The sequence below is a fragment of the Agelaius tricolor genome, unplaced genomic scaffold, assembly GCF_023055355.1.
Source record: "Agelaius tricolor isolate 1412-34295 unplaced genomic scaffold, bAgeTri1.0.p SCAF_15, whole genome shotgun sequence".
In the NCBI taxonomy this organism is placed as follows: Eukaryota; Metazoa; Chordata; class Aves; order Passeriformes; family Icteridae; genus Agelaius; species Agelaius tricolor.
In genome coordinates this window covers 7,849,238-7,863,022 of record NW_027269275.1, presented here as the reverse complement: position 1 = coordinate 7,863,022, position 13,785 = coordinate 7,849,238, and the positions used below count along the sequence as shown (strand labels likewise).

Genomic DNA, 13,785 nt, shown 5'->3' with positions numbered 1-13,785 from the left:
CAGTACTGTTTGCCTTTTTTTTTTTCTTATCAGTTATCTAAAAAACACCCTTTCTCATTTAGTTTAACTTTTAATCAAATGCAAAAATGTTGTGCTGTAGAAAAGTTGTTGCTGCAGTAGCTGGGAATGCAATGCATGCTGTAAAAATGGTAAAGCAAAAGGTTTCTACTCAAACACTAGGGAAAAATCTGAATATTTTGGATAGAAGAGGCACTGTCCAAATGAGCCTGGCACCTCTAGTTTTAAAGCCCAGGAAAGAAGCATAAGCAGCCTAAAAACCAGCCAGGTATGCTCCTGCCCTTGGGCACAGTTCCTCTGGGCTGGGCAGAATGCTCTTGAGAGTGCATAACAAATTTAAATGTCACATGCTCATACAGCAATAGCCTTTCACCTTTTATTTTGTTCCACTCTGTGTCACTTGTACCTTCTGACTGATCCCACTGTGACAGCCTCAAGTTTCCCATTAAAACCCCACCAAAGTTTGGTGAAGGACACAAATTGCCCATCCCCACGACATTGCAGAACTGCAGGGAAATGTCTTTTTATTTTAATTGCTGCCTAAAGATCCTTAGACAAGCTGATACATAATAATCACATTTGCTGGCTTTCCTGTTTTGAATTTAATATGGTATGGAAAAATTTATTGTAATTTTCGAGGAGGGTCTTAGCCAGAACTGTGGCCTCCCTTGGTGGCTCCTCTCCATCCTGAAATCCACCTGCTCATGCTCACCACCTCTAAAAATCACCCTCAAAGCTACTGTTGGATTAATCTTCTTGTGTTCTGTATTATTACTACCTTCTTTTTTATATTTTTATACTTTTTTCCCAGTTTCTGTCACATATTTGCAAGCAGTGAGGAGGTGATGATCCCAGAGCTGAGTGTGTTGGCAGGACTTGAGAGCAAATGCACCAACCATGCACATAAACCATGATGCACCTACAAAAAAGTACTGATCCCCTTAGCTACATCCTCATAATTCAATATTCTGTCTGTGAATGAGGAGGATGTTGTGTTTCCAACCCACCTTTGTTATTTATTCTCTTCAGTAGATCTAATATTTGCAGAAATGTTCAAATAGAGATAAATCTTTTCTAATTCCTTGGGATTTTATTATAGCAGTTTTCATCATGATGAATTCTTTCAGTATTTAAGAAAATCAATTGTCAATTAACTTTTATGGGGAATTATGCATTGTGATTAGTCATCAGTTGGGCATTATGGTGTAATTTGACAACTGTTATGAAAACATAGAGTAATTTGCTTTTATTATCTATCAAATAGCCAACACAAGTTTCAAAAATAGTATAAGCTTTGGAATTATAATTAGAGAATGCTTTATTTGGATGTTTTTTATTACACAGTTTTACTGTTCAGAATTAATTATTTTGTTTGAAGAAAATTTAATATATTATTTACAAAAACCAGATAGCTTACATGGGTTTTGATTTATTTCTGTAAATGCTTGAAGAATTACAACTGCATTAACAAGATTGAAATAAGTAGATAATCATTCTAAGGTAAATAGGCTTGATTAAATAATGAATAGTTTAAAAAATATAGGATTTTTTTTGTTCAAAACAAAGGATGGGTGCCTACAAATCTGAATTACCTGATAAAGTCTTGTTTCCCTTTGATTTGGAGGTTGGTGTTTCACTGCAGGATTGGTCCAAAGTTTATTTAATAATTTCTGTAAGCAACATCCATAAAACATTGACCCAACTTAGTAAATTCTGTAATGAAATGGTGTGTAACATTAGCAACAAATGTTTTTAAGTAAATGAGAGCATTATCTTCTTGTCAAAGAGCACAGGAAAAATGGATTGATGCAAACCCAAACAGGTTCCTATGCTGCTCTTCCTCCTTGGCTGTTGAGTACATCCAAGATCACCCTTACCTTTGCCCAAAGATATTTATTGACCACAGCATTCATTACTGAATATCCAAGTACCAATAACCTAAAATATATGCCAGTTTTAAAAGTCTGTATGTAAGTTTTAAGTGGTTTTTGCTTGTGAGGGATGTTCTCACTGACCTTCTCCTGTCTCATTTGGAAGATGGAATGTCTGTTTGCTCTGGAGCTGCCTTGGCTCTAAGGGAGACATTCCAGTGGCTATTAAACCTCTGGGTGCAGCTTATCATGGAGTTATTGTGGCTTCTGTTCAGTGGAGTGTATTCAGTGTAGGAGGTGCATGTGCAATCAGCCTGCATAAACCTCGCCTCCATAAACCTTTTTGCACTGAAAGCTTTTCCACAGTAATAATAATAACAGCAGCATTACTGGTAACTGCCACCCACTGTATAAAGGGTACTTTACCCAAAGAGTCCCAAATAAATCTGCAGCAATCTGATCCTTAACCATAGATATTGCAAAATGAAAGGCAGATTATTGGCACTGAGACAATTTCCAGTGCCACTGAGCTCCTTGAGAGAACTGTGTGGGGTCATGACTGGCCCACCCTGTCTACAGCATCAACCAGTAACAAATACTGTTGGAAAGAGAAAAGGAAACATGCAAGACTAGAGTTGTCTTTCATCTGGATTTCCAGTGCAAATTTCCAGCACTCTTCTGCTCTGGGCTTCTCTTGAACCAAAGACTGAGCAGGAAGCTTTGAGTTCAAAATCCACAGATTGACCTTTACTCCATGAAACTTCTGTTGCACTTGTATTTTTATGCCTTCCCCACATTCTGAAGCAATGATAGCATGTGGAATCCACATTTCCTTTCTTCTGCTTTGCTTTTGTAGTTTGGTGATTTTTCTGCATGCTTTTTATCCCTTTGTCCTTTTATTTATTGTTGAGTTAGGAGATCTAAATGGTGCATTGGGAAGACTTAAGGTAGCTGAGTGCTACCACTGAATATCCTTCATCCTGATACCAGAACATTCTCCTCTGCTCCTTCAAATGTCCTTAAAAGATCAGTGTTTTGAGCAGTGTTAGGTTCCTGTGCAGTCACAGAGTTTTAAAATGCTTCCCCAGCATCTTCCCACCCACTTACTCTCCTTCTCTGTGAGGGGAGACTCATCCATTCACAATTTACAAGCTGGGAAAGGAGCTGGTGTTAAATACTGTGCTGGCAGAAGGTATGGTCTGTTTCTAACAGATGTCTTTAGATTTCTGTCAATTACTTGTCTTGCTGTAATGTTCTCTTCTGATTTGTACTGCATGAAACAGGAGTTTAAAAGAATTTAAATTCAAGTCAGTCACCAATCAAATGTGTTGGTGCAAGTCTGTCAGGAATCTACAGAGTTTATAAAACCTGTGCAGAGGTGTCCTTACATAACCTGAATTTGTTTTAAAGTTACCCACGCTGTTCTGCAAGGAATTGTGTTCCAAGGATTGCCATTCCTTGCCATCAGTGTCCTTGTGCTGGGGTTAAAAATGGCCATGGGGGAAAGGACAGGACTTAGAGCTGTGTCCTGACAGGAGCTGTGTCATACCTGAATTGCCTTCCACAGCTGAAAGGAAATCTGACTTGAGCCATCTGAAGGATGTGTACAAGTGGAATGAGCTGGATTTATCAAAGATTAGTACATAACTCAAACAGAAGTAAATTGTGCTGCACATGAAGTTTCTGTGGTTACTCTGAAGGGCATTACTGGGGAGTCAGAGATTGGAGATGAGTGAGTGATGGGCTAATACTGCTCTAAATAAAATATGAAACAAGAATAATGAAAACACTGAGCTGTATGTTCTCACAGATTTGGAAGAGTTTTATCAAAAAATACAATTAGTTGTCAAAAACATCCCTAAGCCAAGACTTTCTTGTATCATTTAGACTTCAAAGCAGTGTGTGTCATTCAGAATACACACTGCAGTGCAACTGGGAGGCAGCTTAGAAGATAATGGGAATAGCACTTTGAGATCCTTAGATGAGAATTAAATGAGTTGCTAAAGATAACTTTCATCAGGGACTTCAGTATTATTTAATTGTTGTAATTTATGTCAAAATAGAAAGCAAAGATAAATGTAGATATTTCCAAAAGATGCACAGAAACAAGAATTGTTTTGCAACTAAGTCCAAAGAATATAAGATAGAGACCAAATATGTACAGAGTTTGGCTTTTTTTTTCCCCTCTGGTACTGATAAAGCTAATTACAGAAGAAAGTGGAGAAAACTGGTTTTGTATTGTCCAAACAAACACATTTTAGCTAAAAAGCATTCCATTAAAGCCCACTTGGGTAGAAACAGTGAAAAAGCAACACACAAGATGCTGCCAAAAATGTTAATAGATTATATCTCACCTGGGAGAAACATACTGCTGATAAGACTACTGATGAATGAAAGACAGCTAAAAATCACAGAATGAGGCAATTTCTGCTTCCTCTGAGCTTTGTGGAAGGTAAATGGAAGGGAAAATGACTTTAACATCATGAACATGATGGGAAGAATGCAGTCACAGATCCAAGAGATTTTTCATAGGTTGCTGAATCTTCTCTGCCCAGAGGTAGAGACTGTGCCTCTGACCATTCTGTCCTCAGTGGGGCTTTGGAAATTGGGAAATTGGAATTCATTGCTGTTCGTGGGGCATTTCTTTTGCCTCTAAAGATTGAAGCTTCACAGCCCTGTTCAGTTTAGTATTTAAATGAGGCATATTTACTCTACCATTGCACCTGTATGATGTTTTGCCTCCTCCTGTGTACTGAGCTTCGATTGCAGCAGCTTCATTTCGTGCTGACTTGAGATATCTTTGAAGATATTTGTGCTTCCTTTGTAGAAAAAATGCTGGATTAATTAAGACAAACACTATTTCTAGGCTGATGGGCTCTGGACATCAGGGCTGCCTAATCCATAACCACAAGCTAGACCATGACTCCATGGTTTTATTGCAGATCTTCCAGGTTTTTCTCTACCCACCCAACTGCTCCATCCCTGGGTGTTTCCCTGGGGTTGTGAGTGCAGCTGACATGAAAAGGGCTCAGAGTGTGACTGCTCACAGTGCAGAGCCTGTGGAGCCCCTCCTGTCTCAGAGAAGCTGATGGATGTGATGCCTGCTGGCATAAGTAGAAGCGTGTTTGCCTGGGAAATGAAATGAAGGAAAAGGCAGAGAGAAAAAATTTGGAAGACAAATAGCAGTGGAAATGCCAACCTTTACTGACCTCAGTGAAACAGCCCAGAGATGGCAAGAAATTCAGGGTGGAAAAGTTGATGATTTATAGACTGCTTGTAAGAATGGCTCATATCTATTGCTATGAATTCAAAGTAAGGACACATTATCTGTCAAAATACAAAGCTGTCCTCAAAAACAAATGTTTCTGAAAAATGATTGGCACAAGGCAAGGAGAGAAAAATGATCACCAACAATTCTTCTGAGTGTCACTGTGATTAGGCCCAAAAATTATTGGATGAATTCCAACCTTCCAAAAGCTGATATAGAAAATACCCTTGTAAATATTGAATGATACATTTTGAACAGCCTGACATATACTTACTTGCATGTACAATAAACATATATAAACATACAAGTAAGTTTTTTCTTTTCTGTTACCATAATGCAAGAATTTCTCTATCAGACACACAATGTCAGATATGCCTTGGGAGAAAATACCAATGCTTTGTTTAGTTGGAAAAAACCCAAATGTTTTGAAGCAGTTATTTATCTTCCTAGTCTGTATCAAGTACAGTGGCTAGGAAAGAGATCTTTTTATTTTGTACTGTAATCTGAAGCAGAGGCATTAAAAGAACTGAAAACAAGGATAAATAGTGGCTTCTGCTCGTGGAAAGTCCAAGTAAAGCCATTTAAATTCAAGCATATCCAAGTGTGAAAAGCATTTAAATCCAAGTGTGAAAAGAAAAACATATTGACCTATATATGCAGCCTTTAATCAGACAGTTAAAATTGATGTTATAGAGAAATAATTCTTGCTAGTTCAGAAGTTTCATGCCACTCTTGGTACTTCAGTGGGAAATCTCAGCCACATCTTGTTGTGTGTGTTAAATTCTGGCTTGCACAATATCTCAGTGTACTTTGGATCTTTGGAGTACCTACAATCCCAGGCAAACTGGAAAAGCCACTGCAGCTCCTGATATTTTACTGCTTAATTCAAACTTGCAGTTCAGTTGGATCTGAAAATAGTGGGGAAATCCAGGTGGAGCCTGGCACAACTTGACAGGCTGTTGTGTAGAGGTGACATCCTCCAGGGGACAGCTCAGGCTGACACCTGAGATGCTCTGTCACACTTATTGCAAGCCAAACAGAAACCTCCAGTTTTGGGTTGATTTGTTTTCAGATAGCAATGTGGCCTAAATGGTGCTGTAGCCAGTCACCAGCTCTGTGTGAGTTATGCACAAGTATGGTTACAAAATCATCCTCCTCGTGGTCCCCACACTGACTGACAAAAAGCCCTGCTGCTGTTACCCTGTGAAATACAACTTTCCTCTTAGCTGCTTCTTGCTATTTCTTTCACTTCTACAAAGGAAGGCAAGGAAGGCAAATTTCTGTGCATGCCAAATCTTCCCTCTCATGATATCTATTCAAGCAGTTTTTGTTATGGTTCTAAGTACTCCTTTTAACCATTAAATCCCCATGCATATAGAATTTCCTGGACCTACTAGGAAACAATGCATTTCTCAGAAACTCTTCAATCATCCTAGGGCTATGCAAACTAGCAGAGTTTTTCAAGAAGCTGGCACTTTTTCTTTGTGATTGGAGCTAGAGGCTGGCATTATCTCAGAAGTCTTTTCCAACTTTGCTGATTCTAATTCTGTGTATTGCAATTACTTGTAGATTATATGATGACTGAGGAGTATTTGGGGCTCTCTTACTGTGTTATGTGGTGGAGTGAACCAGCTCAGTCCAACAACACCATTAGACTGCTTGCAGAGAGCTGTGCACAGAACCTGCAAGTTGGTGATTTTTAATGTAGGATTTTTGCTAAAGCTGCTTTTACAGTAGAATATATACTAAAGGTAGCTTAAATACAGGCTGGTGCTAAGTCCAGAAGCAAGACTCTTTTTTCATTTGTACTGTTTACCTCCTGATCCACCTCTGCCTCTATGAGTGTAACTTCTGCTTGGTGTGGGAGAAGATGAAGTCATTGTAATTGTACAGCTGCCAATTCTTTGACTGACTGACAAAAGACATGAGCCATCAATACTCTGTTATGTTGTCAGAGGCGGAAATTCTCTTCTCCTGCTAATTCTCTGTTACTTATAGGGAGAAAAGGCACTCTCCTGTCTCACATTCCAAGCCCCTGTAGAAGTTGGGTAAAACCAACAAACATATGCATTTCAAATGTGCTTTAATTCCAGATTTGCTCATTTTAAATTTCTAATGTCATAGGGGGGGAAAAGTGCATTTAGTAAACAACGTGGTACATTACAATTCAATTATGCATTGCTAGAACAAGGCAATGTCATAATTTATGTCTTGAGGTTATTAAAATGTTATAATTCTAAATAGTTAATGAAGAAAATCTATCACAGATGTGACACAAAGGGGTTGCCAGTAGTGCTAGGACAATAAATGCCAACAGCCTGGGTCTCTTTGAGCAAACCAAGTTATAATGTGTTGTTTCTCTTGGTGCTGCAGCATGTTAAACAATACAAGGACAACTCTAATGAATCAGAAAAAAAGCCCAAATAGCTTAGAGACCTACCTCTGACTGAGGCTATAAACTGACACTTTTTAAAAAAGAATTCAGCATAACACATGCATTCAGTGATATTTCCCTCAATTTTTTTTCTCTCTTGCAACTTTGACAAGAGGAATGTTCTGTAATCATTTATTTCCTCCATTAATTTGTCCAGTTGCTCAGCTTCCCCTATTCCTGTATCAACTGTTCCATTCATTTTAACATTATAATTTATCCCCACAGATTTTAATCTTCAATTTTAACATTTGTTGCATTGACAATGTTATAAACCATCCATTCTTGTTTTCATGGGTATCCCAAATCCTTTTCTGCAGACCTGCTCCCTGGCTATTAGTTTCTATCACAGCACATGCTGACTTTGTAGGGTGTTACTTGTCCAGGTTATTTTTATTTCTAATCGTTTTTGCACACAAGTTCCCAGCTGTACCCAGTTCACCACACATCACCACATCCAGCTTTACAGAGCTCATTCTCTGCCAGCTGATTAACAAGCAGTGGGCAGTGCTGGACTCACAGGTTCTCACTGAGCTCCTCACAGCAGGACTCGCTGTTCCAACAGGGAATTGCTGGTAGTTCATCCACCAGCACTGCTTTGGGATCAGCAGTTCTCTACAATACTCCCATTTATACCAGGCTCCTTAATAGAAATGAGAATGTTTTGTGAGATGGTGTGAAAATCTTATTTAAAACTGTGGTAGGACTGCTAATATCCCCCTGCTTCCAAGGCCTGTTATCCTACTATAGCAACAAATGTGATTGCATTGACTTGATTTGTTCCTGATAAATCCATGGAGGCTATTACTTACCACCTTCTAGTATTCTAGCTGCTTACAAATAGGATTACAGCATTATGTATTTTAATAGGCACAAAATACAAATGAAGGCTTTAATAAGTTGAAGCATCATTAATTTTGAGAATTTAATATTAATACAGCTGTTTACCTAAGGGACCATCTTATGTGTCACAAGTTCTGTCCTTTTACAATTCCTACACAAATCTGAACACAGTGTCTTGCTGAAGTGCTCAGCGTCCCCTTTTCCTCCTCTCATTGCAAACACCACCAACAAATGATGGCAGTGGGTGTGGGAATGAGCAAAACTGCTCCTGGCTGTGCCACTGCTCTCAGCCCTGGACTGAGGAGCACCTCAAGGCCCTGTAATAGCTGGGGCTGGGGATGGAAGTGGCTCCAAACCCACATTTCTCTTGATGACATTCACCCAAAGTTCATCAGTTTGGCTGACTTCTCAGTTACTGCTGTTTTGCTAAGTTGCTAGATATGTGGAAAATACAAAATCTCCCTTTAAAACACAAACCCCTGAGGCTGGGTAATGTTAAAACAGAGCTGCTGGTTGACATTTCTTAGTTATTGCCCTTGTTTCTCATGCCATGGCCCTCTCTAGAACTTGCCAGACTCTGGGGATGCCTGTGAGTCAGAGGCAGAAGTGGGAGTTAGTGGAATGTTGCACTGCAGCTCCCACTGTAACCAGCCACCCACCCTTGGCTCCTTGGCCTTGGCAGTCAAGGGCTCCTCTGGGTGGGCTTTTTGGGATCCAAGTCAGAATCTGGGTCTTTATGCCTTTAACTTCTCCTGCCTGAACCTTTCTTTACTTGTCCCTTTGCTTCAGCTCCAGGAGCTTTGTGCTCTCTAGATCCATTTGAAGAGAGGGAGAAAGCAATCTTGTCTTTTCATATGGCACAAATAAAAATATACTTTAGAATTAATATCTACATGCACAAAGGATGTGAGTTATTCACCAAACAGCTGCATACAATGGTGCTCAATTTTTATTGACCGCTACTTGCATAGATTGTGACAGTCCCTGAAATGAATGACACCCCTATTGTCAAAGTGGTGTCAGACAAAACTCTCTCTCAGTAAATCCACAGAACAGTATTATGTCAGACCACATTGTAGTGTCTGCTCAGTAATGTTTAATTCTAACAATCTGGGTTATTTACTAGTTTATTGTGAATAAGCTTTTATTACTTGCATCTTGAAAATTCTCTCACTTTCCTGTAGTTTCTGAGGATTTTAGTTTCTATTCTGCAACTGAGGGAGTACATCAGTGCAGGACAGAAGTACTTTCAGACTAGTGGTAAAGAATGAGAAGGAAACACAAAGTGTGGGATTGGTGTCTTTCTGCTTTGTTTTAGAAACAGTAAATCTTATTTCTCCTCCTGTTCTGCATGCAATGAAGCACCAGCTCTGTGCTGTATGGGCAGGACCAATGCTGGCTAAAACATCTCTTTGTGGATTTGTAGCTCAATGCCTTGAATTAGCAGTCCTTCAGGAGGGTTCTGTGTTCTGGGTCTGCTGTAGCATCTCCTTGGCTGGACACACTAGAAACGTGTACACAAAGAAATACACTTTATTGTAAGTCAGAAACAAGTGCTCACTCCAAGTTTTTATTGAAATTGAACACAGTATTCAAGCATAGTTCTGGTTGAGAATCTAGACAGCTAATTTCTGGTTTGACAGTATGCTCACTGGTTTTACAGCATGGTGTACATTCCCAGGAACACGGAAGTGAGCAGGCAGCTCGTCTCTCAGCCAACCACCACCGTGTCATCCCCAATGAACTGGTAAGTTGGGACCTCGAGGTTTAAGGGAGCGGGGCCTTTCCTGATCCTGCCGGAGGCGTCGTAGTGGGAGCCGTGGCAGGGGCAGTAGTAGCCGCCGAAATCGCCGGAGTTGGCGATGGGGACGCAGCCCAGGTGAGTGCACACCCCCACCAGGATCACCCACTCGGGCTTCTTCACTCTGTCTAGGTCGTGCTGCGGATCCCTCAGCTGGGACAGATCCACTCCAGCCTCCTGGTTAATCTCTGCCTGGGTTCTGTGACGCACAAAAAGGGGCTTCCCTCTCCACTTGAAAGCCATGTTCTTGCCTTCTGGAATGTCAGACAGCTTGATCTCAATCTTGGACAAGGCCAGCACGTCAGCAGAGGCACTCAGGCTGGAAATGAACTGGGTGACAACATTCTTGGCGACGTAGGCGGTTGCTACACCTGTGGCTGCAGTCATCAGGTAGGAGAAGCCTTTCCTGGAGTCGCTGCTGCCCTGGGAGGAGGCGTTGGCATCCTGCACTTCCTGGCGGCGGTAGGCAGAGAAGTCAGGGACGGCCACATCGTTGTGGACACAGCGCACGCCGGCAGGGGCTGCACGGGAAAGGACAGCACGTGACACTACTGCAGGTAAAACATGCATTTGAAATGGTGCTTTCTCACTGGTGTTTCTGGAAAAATGGCTAAAAGTTATTCCAAAGTCTGGGTAGGAGTCCATTAATTAAGCGTTTTAATTTTATGTTGTGTGAAAATGGTTTTCAGAGGGAATTTCTGGTAGGTTAACAGGTGATCTGTGAAACTGGTTTCCCTATTCTTTGAAAAAGAAACCTGATTAAGGTGCAGAAAATCTGTGAAAAGTTCTGGGCTTCTGGGGGAAAGAAAGTGAACTGTTTTTTTCAGTAAATTTCAAGAAAAAACTCCAGTAGGATACCATGACTAGCTTAGAAAAGACAGACCTGTTTTCCATTCAAATGTTTCCTTGAAAAGAGCTGCTAAGAAGGAAATCTGATGTAGTGAGGTTTGCACATCTGCAGTGTAACACTTTTATGTTATTTTTTGTCTGAAGTGACTTCTATGCCTGTAATAGTATGAAGTGTGTGGTTAAACATTTTTAAAATTATAAGTATCAGGCATCCTCTTTCATATTCAATTGTTGTCTTAGCTAAAAGCCACAGTAAATAATTTCAAACCTTCAGTCCCCAAGCACACTTTTTAAAGCATTTAGGGATAAGGCTAACAACATCCAATTTCAAGTGGGATTCCCCCATCAAACCTGTGTGCTCAAGTAACAGGATATGAAGGATAACTAAGAGGCCTCCCATGAGTTTCTCCAGCAAAAGAAATCTGCTTCCTCCACTGAAAATTTGTAAGCCAAAGAAAAGAGCATGGCAAGGACAGAACACATTACTTGCCAAAATACAACCAGTTACTTGAAGAGTATTACTTAGTCTTTATATTTTCCAGCAGTTGGCACAAAATTAACAGATGTCTCAAAGTATTTAAGCTCTCAGGAATTTATATGCAGTACAATGAGGATAATAACTACATTTATATACAAGTAACTTAGCATCGAGAAGGTAATTGCTATAGGATTTTAACTGCAAGGAAATTAAACTGAAAATGAAAATTCTGAGATAGTGCTCCATACTAACTTATTTCAATATAAGACTTAAAGCATTTAGTAACATGTAATATGACTAACTTCCACAAAATTTGCTATGCTCAGTGAAAAGCATGTTTGATGTTAATTGAAACGTAGAGCACAGCTAAATGTCAGCTATGTCAGTTCCAGATTTGTAGAGTTTTCACCTGAACAAACCCTTTACAGCTGAGGGTCAGGTGAAGTACACAGCTCTAATTGCTACTGAGCACCTTCAGCAGGGCACTGCCTTCCCAGAATCAAACGTGTGTGCTCTGCAGCAGCCGAAGCAGCACGATCCATCAGTGGCAGCTGCCGAGCCCTGTTCGGCAGGGACAGCCCAGCCCCTGGGCCAGAGGTCGGGCTCTAGAGAACACCTCGGTGTCACTCCCTGGCCGATGCTTTCCCGACCTGGGTCAAACACTCGGTGTGTTAGCACTGTTCTCTGTTCTCGTGCCGACAGTCAAAAACATTTCCCAATGACAGAATTTAGCTGCATTTCCTCAGCGTTAAAACAAACATCACTGAGCTGTTTCCCTCAGGGGAGACATCCCGACCCGCCTGGACACAATCCTGTGCTCGGGCAGAGGTGACAGACACAGTGTCCCTCGAGCCTGCCCCATTCTGAGTCATTGAAAGGAGGCTGCCATTCAGGTGCCCTTGAGCAAGCTCTGTAGCTGTAAATGCGTGACAATTACAGCGGTGACAAGGGAACCAAACATTTAAACACCCCAACCGGCCCAAGCCCCCGCAGCCTGCCCGCCTGCTCTCCTCCTTCCCGGCTCTGCTACCCCGCCCGCCGGGCCGGACCCGGCTCTCCCCCGCGGGCCGGGCCGGGCCGGGCCGTGCCCGGGAGCGCCGGCAGGGCCCCCGCTGAGCCCGTTCCCCCGGCCCGCCCCACAGCTCCCCCGGCCCGCACCGTTCAGGCTGGAGCTGGCGACGAGCCCCCCGCGGGCGGCGCGGCCGCTCAGGGACTCCCGGCAGAGCAGAGGCCGCTTCAGGTCCAGCGGCACCTTGTGTTCGCGGTGCGCGGCGGCCGGGGCGAGCGGGCGGAGCGGGCCGGGCACGGCGTGCGCGGCGGCGGACACGAAGGGCGCGAAGGGCCCGGCGCGGGCGGCCACGGACAGCATGGCGGCGTCCCGGCGACCTTCCCCGCCGGCGCGCGCAGCCACGCGTCACGGGGTCGCGCGGCGGTGACGTCAGGCGCGGCGCGCGGGGGTGGCGCAGGCGCGGAGTGGCCTGAGGGGCGCGGAGGCTGCGGGCTGCGCCTCCTTTGCCTCGCCTTGTTCCTTTCTTTTTTTTCATTTTTCCCCTTTCCCCCACCTTTTAGCCCTTCCCGCTGCTGTTCTCCGTGGTGCAGTTCTCCCTCGGGCTGTTCCCTGTGGCCCTTGGGAAGGGCAGGCCGTGTGCTGCAGGCCTGCCCGCGGTCCCTGCGGGGTTAAATCGGGGTGGGACAGTTCAGGCTCTGCGGAGTGCTCTGGGACACGCCAGGCTCCCGCTCCTCCCCTGCAGGACACGGCTCCTTCTAAACACAGCGATGTGACCCCAAAACACTTTGGAAAGCTTCACGTGGCTTTTTCATTGCTATTCTCAGGGTGTGATTTTGAGCTGTGTAGTAACGATACTTAGAACTGTGTCTCTTCTAAGATAATAGAAGTGCTCTTTATTATTCTATTTCTTGTGCACTTTATTATTCTATTTCTTGTGCATGATTTTTGGCCTTTTTTGTATCTTCTTTTTAGCTTACTAACTTAATTTTTTTTTTAATTTTTTTTTGTCTTTGGTAGTCCTGGACCAGTTTCAAGTTGGGAAAAAAACTAATTTTTATTAGCTTGTTGGTTGAGGGATAGATTTTACTTACAGTTTGAGAATTCCAAGCATGTTTGACAACAACCAAATCCACTCTAGGGGCTGTTCTGGGGTGGGGGTTAATTGCAAGGGGGCAGTAAATATTTCACATTAATCCATCATATAGTTATATTGCTCT

General features: G+C 42.5%; 1 protein-coding gene across 1 annotated transcript; it reads right to left on the bottom strand.

Moving 5' to 3' along the window:
* Window positions 1–9,946: 9,946 nt before the first annotated feature.
* Window positions 9,947–12,976, bottom strand: UQCRFS1 (ubiquinol-cytochrome c reductase, Rieske iron-sulfur polypeptide 1). Its single transcript, XM_071440315.1, has 2 exons — window positions 12,718–12,976; window positions 9,947–10,753 (listed from the first exon to the last, which is right to left on the bottom strand). Exons 1-2 carry the CDS (start codon window positions 12,926–12,928, stop codon window positions 10,143–10,145), a joined length of 822 nt encoding a protein of 273 aa, XP_071296416.1. The 5' UTR covers window positions 12,929–12,976; the 3' UTR covers window positions 9,947–10,142.
* Window positions 12,977–13,785: the final 809 nt, after the last annotated feature.